The sequence below is a fragment of the Folsomia candida genome, unplaced genomic scaffold (genome assembly GCF_002217175.1).
Source record: "Folsomia candida strain VU population unplaced genomic scaffold, ASM221717v1 Fcan01_Sc001, whole genome shotgun sequence".
In the NCBI taxonomy this organism is placed as follows: Eukaryota; Metazoa; Arthropoda; class Collembola; order Entomobryomorpha; family Isotomidae; genus Folsomia; species Folsomia candida.
Genome location: NW_019091193.1, coordinates 20,164,582 through 20,177,373, shown reverse-complemented (window position 1 = coordinate 20,177,373; position 12,792 = coordinate 20,164,582). Strand labels below are relative to the sequence as shown.

The 12,792-nt window shown below is 38.6% G+C and overlaps 2 protein-coding genes across 4 annotated transcripts; one reads left to right on the top strand and one right to left on the bottom strand.

The window, feature by feature from the left end:
* Positions 1–367: 367 nt before the first annotated feature.
* LOC110863631 lies at positions 368–3,770 on the bottom strand. Of its 3 annotated transcripts, none has more exons than XM_022112981.2 (8): positions 3,515–3,770; positions 3,202–3,419; positions 2,923–3,105; positions 2,449–2,849; positions 2,166–2,356; positions 1,897–2,064; positions 1,560–1,762; positions 368–1,439 (listed from the first exon to the last, which is right to left on the bottom strand). In XM_022112981.2, exons 2-8 carry the CDS (start codon positions 3,336–3,338, stop codon positions 668–670), a joined length of 2,055 nt encoding a protein of 684 aa, XP_021968673.1. In that variant the 5' UTR covers positions 3,339–3,419; positions 3,515–3,770; the 3' UTR covers positions 368–667. The 3 variants fall into 3 exon arrangements, with proteins under 3 accessions (XP_021968673.1, XP_021968675.1, XP_021968674.1); XM_022112983.2 differs by having other exon boundaries at positions 2,166–2,353; XM_022112982.2 differs by having other exon boundaries at positions 3,202–3,404.
* Positions 3,771–6,870: 3,100 nt separating this feature from the next.
* Positions 6,871–11,121, top strand: LOC110843867 (golgin subfamily A member 6-like protein 1). The gene is made up of 8 exons (XM_035846989.1): positions 6,871–7,417; positions 7,495–7,626; positions 7,692–7,885; positions 7,968–8,096; positions 8,192–8,746; positions 8,830–9,228; positions 9,417–9,552; positions 10,446–11,121. Exons 1-8 carry the CDS (start codon positions 6,998–7,000, stop codon positions 10,719–10,721), a joined length of 2,241 nt encoding a protein of 746 aa, XP_035702882.1. The 5' UTR covers positions 6,871–6,997; the 3' UTR covers positions 10,722–11,121.
* Positions 11,122–12,792: the final 1,671 nt, after the last annotated feature.

Genomic DNA, 12,792 nt, shown 5'->3' with positions numbered 1-12,792 from the left:
GCTTATTCGTTGGACTGAATTGTTTCTGGCTGGTTCGTTTCGTTGTGGATTTAATTGACCAGTTTTTTTATCCTATCGTTTTCCTGCTCGTAAAATATTAATGCGAGTAGGCTCATGATGAATGTTGCCAGAGATGCTTATTTATTATTGCTCGTTCCGCATTCAGCCCTGACCGCCTGACCATAATTCAACTCGATAGCAATTTTGAAGCATACAATACAACCTCCACTCAGAAATGCATGCTGTAAAGCTTTACCAGATGCATTGTGATTTCAGGATGCAAGGAAACTAGATACTAGGTATGCATGCGTACGAATGGGTCTAATATAGAGAAAATTAACCGTTGACAGTAGTTGACACTTCTTGATATTAGTTGATATGATGAGTATTTATTGTGGTCTACTTACATAATTGAATATGTACTTCCATATGTTGCTTCAGGACATTTGTGTAAAATGAATTATTGTAAAACATAAAACACGTGCAGATAAGATTGTAATGTAATATTTTTGTAAGTACTGGGATTTTGAAATACAGTTAAAGGGAAAATAAACAAGTAAAAATTCAGGAGCATTGCATTAATATGTGAAATAGTAATAGCAGGAATATAGCATAAATTATTAATGCATAATAATTTTCAATTAAAACGAGATGTTGTATTACCACATCAGAATTCCAAAAGTTGTGGTTCAACTTCAAAGGGAAGCTTCTCACAGGGAATTTTCAATTTAACAAGATGCGTATTATTTCTGACCACGTCATGAGCTATTGAGGTTTCTTTTGAAAAAATCCACCCAAAATTAATTCCATCCACATCTTGAATGTACACGGAAAGATCTTCAGCATTGTTCAAGCATGCAATCCATTCTAAAAATGTGTCTGGATTCGCTTCCGGAAGAAATTCTAACGGTAAAGCTATTTGGATAGCGAAGCATTTATCCTTGCAAAAGTAAGCGGGCAACGGTTTCATCATTCCGATAGGAACGACGTCGTTATTCCCATAGTCCAAAAATATGACTTTGTACTTCTTCATGTCTGGAAAAATCTCTGTTATTAGGGCCCGATAAAACCTCGTATCATCTTCATCATTTTGTTGAGCTCCAACGTATATGCCCGGTACAAGTGCATCTGAATCAAGTTTCAAACAATCACTCCATTTGGAGTAGAAATCGTTTAGCTCCACAGTCAATTCTTCTGCACGAATATCATCCCCTTCCAGCTGAAGCCAGACAGATTCATGGTCCACCACACAAGAGACGAATCCTTTATATCTTACGCCAGGAAAATAGGCCGAATCTGACCCAAGTAGCATTGCTGCCAAACTCTCACTAACTCTTGGAAATCGATGAGTATATGACTGAGAAAGGTTCACTTTGGGAACTTGCAAAATTTCGCTGAACGGTTTTCCATCCTCTTCTCTCTCAAGGGTAACAATACATCTGCAAGATGCAAGAACAATCCGGACATACAATTAGGTTCTTATCTTTGGGTGTTTCTGCTTATATCACGATCAAAACTGTCAAAACAAGAGCCATTTCTATTTATTTAATATTGCTTACTTTCGAGCGTCCCATGGATCTTGTCTATCAATGTAATCTACAAATCCAATGCGACAATAGAGATCTTTTTCTGTTATCAATTCATTAAGCATATCTGCTAGTTTATCGGTCTGCTTAGTCGGATTAATTGCAAGTAATTCCGCCAAATAACACGGCGTAGCTGCTTCTGGGACGCTCACCAACATGCGGGGAATCAACAGCAACTATATAAACCAACATCCCAACAATACTTGTAGCATCCATTCAATTTAACAAAGGTAAAAAGTTATGATTGATGACAACAAATATTCATTTATTGTTAATGGAACATTACTGCAAGACAGACAACTACACTTACATCGTTTTCGTTTACATTTATAAAGTCACCATAGTCCACCAGTTTCACCAAATATTCAGATCCCGATTTCTGAAATATTGTTGCCCGATATTTAGTTTTATCAGCCCCATGGCGCACCAGAACAGCGTCTCCTACCTCCTTTGCAAAGTCTCTCGAATTTTTCAGGTACTGTATACATAAAAAATACAATTTCGAGAATACTCTTAATAACAAATTCAATAATTGCCAATAAATTAGCTAAATCAGCTATATTTTCATGGTTGTAGTACGTCAGGGAATTTTTCCAATTGATCAAGCATGTCGTTTACTACTTGCATAATATTTGAATCCAGCTGAAGGTGAATCTTGATATGGCCATTCTTGCCTACCCTTCTAACTAGAGTCCCAAATGCAGCAAGTTGTTGTCCAATCCAGTCGCAGAAATCATATCGTGGGTACTTCCCCAGCATCTTTTTTGCTGCTTTGGACATGAATAAAGTAATTCGGTTTAATTTAATGCTAAAGTACATTGTATTTCTTATTATATGTAATATTCTCCAACTTCCTGCCTACCTCGATTCGCATAGCCATCATTATTATTATACTCGCAGATTAGTGGCACATAATCAGCAAGTCCAAGGTTCATGACCATTTTATACCCAATATCTTGCTTGTCACATTCCAAGTACACCTGGTGCACCCCTCGGTCAACAATGGAGATGCTGAAGTAGGAACTTTTCTTCGCATCGAACAGCTTTGCGTAATCATATTTTCTCCATTTCTTCATCCGTCCAAAGGGCACTACTTGAGCCAAGCGACACAGTAAAGCCAACTTTGGGTAACGCAGAAGGTCGGTTGAGGGCGGATACACGGTCGTTGCCGCCACCCAACCATCTTCTCCCAAATCCACAAAGTGCACACAGACATTCTTCTTTTCAGTATTGATGCTGTTGATTTCGGCTCGATGATATTTTCTATGTAAACCGTGGGCAACAAGTCTCAAGTTTGTTGTATTATAAATTAGATAAAAAATAGTGATAAAAATACCCATGCTGATCTCTAACAACCACTGGAAGCATGTCAACCAAGAAAGCAATGTCGATCGGTTTGACACGATACATTTTAACGTTTTGTTTGTGACGTTTACAAGCTTCCTTAACCTGGTACTGGATAGCAGACGAAATTCTGTCGTTTATTTGGAGTGCAAAATCGTCAGGGCTGATAGCGTACCTGGTGGTAAAAAGAGGAACGCGTCTTTCATTATTACTGATGTAAATGCAGTGGACTACTTGCACGAATGCTTATAATATAAGTTATAATACTTACAACAGTTTGTACGGGTACTTTTTGTTAATCAAAATAGGGCGGTTCGGGTAAGTCCATCCCTGTGAGAAGCATTCTAACAGTTCTTTCGGATTATCCAGAAGATATGTGGCGCAGATTGGGTTCACTTTGACAGCCATCGTCTAATGTCTTGTTTATTTGCAATTCACTTTTATTGGAGTAGTTCCATCCAAATAAGGGTAAACCTACATCAAGGTAACCTGAAGAAATTAACAACCAAAGTGTAGACAAAGCAGCAGTAGCGGAATGATTTGATGGATCTATACCAATAAATAAAAGTTACTTTTTTTCATACCAATAAATCTTCTCTTCTTTCCAGATGTAAAAATGAAATCGAACTTGATCAATATATTCCGTGGAGAGTATTACATGGTCAGGTAACAATTTAGCACTGTTCTCCAATTTAGCAATTGCTCATTAATCAATAATTTAATAGCAAGAACTATGACTAAACTAAAATATACTAAACTAGCGTATAAGCCCGTCTCCCGCCGGGCGCGAGTTGATTTTATTTTCAAAATTCCACAAACGAAATCTTTTGTAGATATTTATTAACTGAAACTATTTGATGCCAACGGAAGTGAAAGAAATTTGTCCGTTGCGCAAGCAGCATATCGGCAATCGTCGCTATGAATAGTCATATCGTCGATATGATAGTGGGCCGCGGCCATGTACTACTCATTAACTATGAGGTGAGATCAAGGTGCCTGTCTTTAGTTTAGATTGGAGAGAAGTGTCTGAACTGGAGCGACGGTGGTGCACATACCCATCTGTGTATTAAATTGCTCGAGACAACAACCCGTGGCCCTGGTGTGCAATACACCAGTGTATTATTTAGTTGGGTTAAGGACCACGACGGGCGCTCATAAGGTGGCTACTATCGCTCGTCCAGTACGTCTTCTAGATATAGTAGTATAATTCTGTGGGTGAGATTGGACTGGGTCGAGCCGCCCCGGCCCGAGCCGGGCCGTGTACTACTCATTAACTATGAGATGAGATTGGGCTGGGCTGAGGAGGGCCGGGCCGTGTACTCTCACTACTTAACTACCCCCACCCCTAGATAACCGACTTGCCTAAATAACCACCACCCCCAGAAAACCACCACCCCCGGATAAATAACCACAGAGAGTACCACACGTTCTGTAATTTAATTTAAAATTAATTTTGGACATATTTTGCAATAAAACCTCATGTTAGTAAGCTTGCCCGCCATAATGAAAATTGAAGCTTTAACGATCCTAGCTAGTCAACTTCTATTTATCGGGAATTATCAGGCCCATTTTGCTGCGATTCCATGTCAAAAACTTGGATTTTGGACATTGGCCCGGCGGCCCGTCTGGTCACCTGAAATCTTATACCACCAATGCTCAGACGTTATGGGATTTGATCCCGGTGGCTCGTCCCGGCTGAGGGCGACTCGCCCACCAAGACCACCAATAATCATCAGTAATGGGGTTTAGTCCCGTGGCTGGTCGTGGCTGAGGGCGACTCGCCCACCAAGACCACCAATAATCATCAGTAATGGGGTTTAGTCCCGTGGCTCGTCGTGGCTGAGGGCGACTCGCCCACCAAGACCACCAATGCTCATCCGTCATGGGGTTTAGTCCTGTGGCTCGTCGCGGCTGAGGGCGACCCGCCTGGCCACCTGAAGTCTTGTACCACCAATGATAGTGGAATTTGACACCTTGGCCCTAACACCATCAGATTACCTACCACAGATAACCACCACCCACAGACAACCACCCACCCCCAGATAACCACCCACCCCCAGATAACCACCTTCCCTAGATAACCACCCACCCACAGACAACCACCCACCCCCAGATAACCACCACCCGCAGATAACCACCCACCCCCAGATAACCACCACCCCCAGATAACCACCTTCCCTAGATAACCACCCACCCACAGACAACCACCCACCCCCAGATAACCACCACCCGCAGATAACCACCCACCCCCAGATAACCACCTTCCCTAGATAACCACCCACCCACAGACAACCACCCACCCCCAGATAACCACCACCCGCAGATAACCACCCACCCCAGACAACCACCCACCCCCGGATAACCACCATCCCTAGATAACCACCCACCCTCAGATAACCACTACCCCCACATAAATAAGCCACAAAGAGTACCGCAGGTTCTGGCATTTAATTTTTAGCCCGAGTCAGGGCTTATGGAACCGTTATGTCCGTCCGTCTGTCTGTCTGTCCGTCTGTCTGTCTGTCCGTCTGTCTGTCTGTCCGTCTGTCTGTCCGGCACGATAGAGCCAAAACGGCTGAACCGATTGACTTGAAATTTTTACCACATGCATATTGGACAAAATTAGGAAACGAGTTCGAAGATGGGCAAAATCGGTCCAGTCATTGACCGGTGGGGGTCATCGGAGTAGGTGGGGTCTTATGCACCAAAATTTCAAAATTGTCGTAGAAAGCTGAAATTTGGCACAGAGGTTGCTAATGGCTCCTACTAGATAAAAATGACTTCAAGTTGGAAAAATTTTCATCTTGAGCGACCCTATGGGGTGACCCATACCGATTTTTAAAAACCATCATATCGAACTGAAATTTGGTGGAGAGGTTGCTTATGGGGTTTAATGAAAGAATATGATATGATATTGGTAAAATTATTATCAGGAGCGACCCTATGGGGTGACCCATACCGATTTTTAGAAATTGCTTTAAAAAGATGGAATCCGGCACAATGATACTTAATGGCTTCTAATTAAAGAATATGAAGTTAAAAGTGAGCAAAGTGCAACCAGAGTGACCCTATCGGGTGACCCATACTGATTTTTCAAAATCGTTATATTGAGCTGAAATTTGATATGGAGGCTGAAAAAGTGAAAACCACTGTTGGATAGTACATGCATACAGCTTAGAACTTCATGATGTTAAAGAAGCCCACTGGTCATGGTGGTCAAGTCACATGATTTGTAACTAATTCAAAAATTTGGTACCAAATAGTAGAAACTATCTAACAAACTTTTAACCATCCACAACACGGAAGTTGGTGATATTATGTCGGTCGGAAAAAAATTAGAAGTGGGCTCTGACTTATTGATTCAGGGACTATGTCCCTGACTCGGGCTATATGGAGTCTGCACTGTAGGTTTTTTTTGAATTTAATTTATTTTGAATATTCGCGCCATTTGAAATTTAACTTTCCCTGCTTTCACTTCCGTCACGGAAAATAACTTTCACTTCCGTTACCAACAGACATTTCCAGCTTATAATGTAGATAAATATAATACGTCCTGTATTTTTTTGTGATAATCTACTACTGAACCGGTCGAAATTTGATCTAATAAATTTGGTTGCGAAGGAGTGAGATGGTGCTGGTGAGGCCAGAGCTGGGCTCGTGGTTCTTACTTATCCCCATGTATTATTTTAACTATTAATTTTTAATAACATTATTAATTTGTATTATTATTGTATAATCAGTACTATTATAATTAGTGCAGCTTTGAATTAGCCTTGTATTAAATAGAGGGAAAACTACAATAGTAGTATTTTAGTAGACGCTGCTGAGTTGGGCCGAATTTCAGATAGCGTTCTTATTATCAAATAAATCATTTGAATAGTGTCATCATTAAAAAAAATCATCTGACCAGTATGGCAATTCATCCTCATCCTTGATCCTTACCTATTTTTCTATATTAATAATATATAAAAATATTATAAATATTATTATATATATTATATTATATATATAAATATTATTAGTATGCATACGTAAAATTTCACTTGGTTCTTTTCTCCTTTGTTCCTATGAAACTAATTATAAGTTATGCTTGCAAAACTATAAGTCATAAGAAGAGAAACGGTCAAATTAAAATAACATTCTACACAATGGCATTTAAGCAAAGAATTGAGAGATTAGAGTCTGACATAAATCTGATTTCCACAATTCGTGATATTCTCATGTCCACTAACGATGATTGGCTTGTCTCCGGCACCAAAAAGTCCAAAGACAGGTTACACGACCCTGCTCAAGAAGAAGTTGAGATTCCCGTCAGAGACTCTGTTCGGGAGAAAACTATAAAGGAGGGGGCACTCAATAAAAATGTCGAGACTCGGAAGCTCACAAAGGCAAGTTTTGCAGGTCCGGATGAAGACCTTTCGGACGAGGGCAAAAGGTGTCGTGATATTGAGGAATCAGCAAAGATTGTCATGATCCGTTTACAAAAGGTTATGATATAACCATTAACCATCCAGCATTATCAGCATTTAGCATGAAGTATTTACTATGCAATATGCTTGTGTAGGTGGAGGATGACTTAAGACGGGAAAAAGAAGTTAAAAGGAATTTGCTGGAAGGAACGCTTGAAATGAAAAATCAGTTACAGGGTTATCATTCGCAAATTGTAGAACAAGAGAATCGAATAGCTGGAATGCAGGTTAATTAACCTAGTCAATTTTTCAACGTTGCAAATTATAACGTTATGCATTTTAACCTTGTTAGGTTCAAAACAACGAACTCACAAGGGAAATAAACCGTTTAAAAGATGGTCGAATCCATGAAGTTGCCGAATATCAAAACAAACTTATAATTTTAAAATCTGACCAAGAAAAGCTGATCAAGCATAATAGAGAGTTGGATGATGAGGTTGAAATTTTGAAAGCATGTAACTCCGAGCACAAGTCAGAAATTCACAAGTATGCAAATATATGTATGTATGTGTCATTTGTATACATAATTTAGTACCGCTTTCTAATCCTATTATTCTTGGTTGGAAAGAACTCAAACAAACTTTACGATGCAAGAAGGCGTATTGAGAAATGAATTGCATTCTTCGTTAGAAAAAATCACACAATTGAATGAACAGAAGGGAAACACTGAGCAAAAATTGCAACAAATTTTTCAAAGGTGTGCATATGCATGGATGTGTATAATAAAAATTAATAATACCCTTCTAATAATTCATCTCTCCAATCCAATTATTTTGTCACTATCAACTTTAGGTTTCAACTGGTAAAAGAACGGTTAAAGTCTTCAAACCTGAAATTGAAAAAGCAGGAGCAAAGTTTCTCAATCCAGCTCAAAGAAAAAGAACAACGGTTAAAGTCGTTAAATCTGACACTGAAACAAGAGCGAATTAACTTGTCAACAAAAATTGATGCCGCAACCAATCTGGTATCAAGGACTAAATCTTTCATACTGTCACTTCAAAATGAAAAACTAGTCCAGGAAAATCAAGCCAAGAAATACGTCCTAGATATCCGTCAACTTCAGCAGGAAAATGCATCATTGGAGGAGAAGGTTGAAAAATTGAATCGCACTGCATCTCACCAAGAAAGTTTTAGAGAGCGGTTTTGGTCGTTAAACCAGGACAATATTGAGAAAACTAGACATTTGGAACAAGAGCGTGACAAACTGAAGGAACAATGGAAGCATGATCAGGGAATTATTCACGAACTGGTAAAAACTCGGGAACTTTTGCAACAAGAGTTAATAAATTTAAACAAAAATCACGAAGAAAAGAAGACCGTTGTAGAAAACAAAGAGAGAGAACTAAGGTTATTTCTAAAAAATTATCAATTCAGTGTATGCAAGCGTGGTATGTACATATATCGCACTCATCATCCTACTATAACCACAGGGACGAACTGAAGAGACTGACTGACAATCTTCAGATCTTACAAAAAATTTCAGAAGATCAAGGTAAAACCATCGCCAAGCAGAGGAACGAGCTGGACGTAAATTCTGAGCTGAGATACAAATTGGAACTGCAATTACGTGAGACGCAAGAGACGGAGAAAGCCGTACTGCTTCGTTTGCGAGATGAAGAAAAGTCCAACGGGGATCTGGAGCAGCAAATCTCAAGCTTAGAACACCAACTTAGCATTCTTAGCAAAGAAGTGAAAGAACACGATTGTGAGGACCATGTCGAGGCTAAGTCCGTGAGCAAAGTGAATGAGTTGCAAAAAAAGGTGTCCAGGTTGGAAAGAGAAATTGTGTCCAAAACGGAAGAGAGTAACAAATCTGCGGCAGCTGCAAGGTATTCATACTGATAATTTCATATTATTGGTGGTTGTTGATCACTCAAAAATATTTTCATGGAATCCGAACCTAAATCTTTGGAGTGCACAATTTGTGCAGCACAAATACAAATTTACTAAATCTAGGGTATTCTGGGAATTCTAGGATGATAAGTTTACGAGAATATCTTTTAATTATAAATTTCAGGAAAGCATTCACCCAAATCACTCTAATGAAAGAATCCTGCGATCAGAAAATGACTAAAATGAAAAATACCACTTGCAATGAAATATTAAAAATCCGACAGGATTATCAGCAACAGGATGTTCAACGGAGCAAAAAGGTAATGATAGTAATGTTTTTCAGTCTCAATAGTATAATAAAAGTCATAACTAAATCAAACTGCTTCGCTCCATGTAGTAATTTAGTTTCACATTTAATGCGTTTTTCCACTCACCAGTTAATTTTCACCACCATATCATCATCATACAATACGCATTAACAGAAAATGTAAGTAGTCGCGTGTTTCGTGTCAATAATTTTGGCTGCATATGTACATATCCAGCTAAAAAACGTTTGCAGCTAAAAAATTGAATTGAACATAAAATGTGGACATACTTTACAGTTTAGAGATCAGATAAAATTACATATTTTCTGTGGAATAGAGCTTAACTTTGCAAGTAATATCTATGTGCGTATATATTTAGATAGATTGGTTTGAATGGATGTTAGTTAGTTTAGTAAAGCAAGTTTTATTGTTGAGTAAAAGTATAAAGTGTCAACTGGAGACTGACGGAGAGTGTATTTTTCCTTTGTTGATGAGAGGCAGGTGTTTCCAGTGCTTCGACAATAATGGCTTTCTCCCTTTGAAGAGTATCCATTCATCCTCTCCCCTCGGAATCAAGTTCAATGAAATAAAAATAAAATGCGAGCGAGGACACAAGTATGACCTAGCCGTAAAATAGTTCGTTTAGCTTTTGGTAAACAGCCAAATGCAATTCCAACTTATGGGCTAAGCCAATCTGTTCCCACTTGAATGAATGGCATTACATACAGAGAGGTGCTTTATCCTTTGTACCACCGTTCTGTTCGGATAATGGTGATGAATTTTTCCTTCAGTAATTTACATGCAGAAAAAGTCTTATTGTATGCAACAGTTTAGATTTCGAAAGAACGACATTTATTAATTCACAAGTATATTTCCGACTCTTAGAAAGAAATCTTTAATTGTTGCAGATTTCAGACCTGGAGTCGGAACTTGGGAGAGCAAGAGAATCCTTTAGGCAAATGCAGAACGCTTATTTCGCCAAAGTTCAGCAGTTGCAAACGGCTTTGAGCGCTTGTGTAGGACTTGGACAAGTTTCGCCTGGTGTTGGAATGTCCTCACAACCACCAACAATGAACTTGGGATTTCCTTTCCAGCAAGGATTTGCGACTGGGTTTGCTCCATCTGGGAGTTGCGGTGCAAATTTTAATGTTAGCAATGGATTTCTTGGTGTCCCGTTTTTATGAGTTGTACATCAAAGTTAAGTTGATAATTAATTGTAAATATCATATTAGTTTAGAAATTGAAAATACATGTGACATTTCAGTTTACAGAAATACAACCAAAATGCATATATTGTACATATATATGTACATATGGTGCTTATGATTTCACGTCCACAAAAAAATGGCAATTAAAAATGACACGGCCAGAACCATTTCGAATGGGACCAACCCTTTGAGCACTCTTTGAAAATGTAATCCTTGTCCGATGACAGGAACTACTTTGGCTTTTAAATATGTATAAACTCTTATCCAATGCCAAATGTATGTACATTATGGATTACCTTCCACCGCGACGGGATCTGTTTTCATGGTTGGACACGCATGAATTTAAATTAATTCCGTATTCGTTTCATTAGTTTAATAAAATTCTACCGATCAAACCAATAAAAGTTTGTATTTTTTTATTCATTACGGTTAAAATGGTCTAAAGCGAAATTACAGACCGAAGGGAGCGTGTGTCCCAATAATCTAGATTAACCCGTGAAAATGCTACAAATTCACTGCAACGAGTTATATCTGTATTGTGCACTAAAAAGGATTTGGATTCCTTTGGGATTACACACACCCGAGTTCAACGGAAAGGGTTTTTAGCGTGTTTTATATATTGAAGGGCCCCCAAAGGCACTTTGCCTTTCTGGCAGACGACGCTTTTACTATAATCTTCAGGATAAATGTTCCATATTTTCATGAATGCTCAAATGTTTTCATTTCATTTGCGTTTTTTGAAAAACTATCACTTTCGTAAAATAATATTGGACAATCTCCAGAACTATGTACATACTTATTTGAAGATGACTGTGTGTGTGCATAATATTGAGAGGATCGTGTCAGCATAGGGTTATCAAAGGTCATCCCCACAGAAGTGGGGATACATACCGTGTGCATATGTACATACGCATTTATTTTAACGAGGACAGGTGGCCACTTCACGATGGTGGCAGCAAGCAGCAACCCTTTCTTTCTCTGTAAGCGTGGCTTTATTTTCTTTTCTTCTCCCTCGTCCGAGTGGGCACAATGGCAGGAACCCTTTTTATTTTGACTCGAGTTTCAATCCAACTTGATCAAATTTATGATGCTCTTCATCATTTCCTCGCTTGGGTCTGATAAGCCGGTTGGTCGGGGAATGGCTCGTTTTGTTAAATAGCTAGTTCTGGAAATATTACTGCTGGAGGATGCATGCACATCATGTCCTTTTGACACAATGAATGCCAAGCTTTGGCCGAGTGAATAAATGAATTCGTGTTCATGTCATTTATATACTTTTCTATATAAATAAATGATGCGAATCTATCATTCCTATTGAATTGGCATCATTTGATTCATCCCACCCATTCCGGTGACTTTGTGTAATAGTTGGATACCAGAATCTACATACACATCACTACATGTCTACTACATCTATTTATAGTGAACGATGTGTTTTAGTCGTGTTTAGTGTAATCCTTGTCTTTATTCAAATATTTAGAACTCTTCCCAAGATTTCAACGGGATCCTCTGTTGTGAATAATGTTATTGTTTGGAGAAAAATTAACAGAATCAATTCATTACTGATTCACAAGTAGTCCGTGTCGAGATTTTACCATCCACTTAAAAATTAGACACCATAAAATTAATGGAAATTCAATCAGATTAATTTGTATTCTGTTTAATTAATTCATGCATGCAGTTAAAATCAGACTGATTATTGATGAGTATGAAATAGAATGGACTGAAGTTTGGCAGATCGCTTAGACGCTCGGTTATAAATGGTCGGAACTCTATCTGACAAAACAAATGTGAATCTTTGTAGAGAATGAATAGGTTTTGCGACTACACTGGTCTGAATTTTATTTTTATTTGAATAGCCAAGCTGTCAAAATCCCTACAGGGTTGATTCGGATCGTTTACTTTACCAACATGTATTTACGATCAGGTCTGGTTGCAGTTCGCAGACCAGAGCGACTATGTATTCATATGTATAAATAAACGCATGGACGCGAAAAAGAGGGGACTTCACTTGAAATTCAACTTTGATTGTGATCAAAAGGGTCTT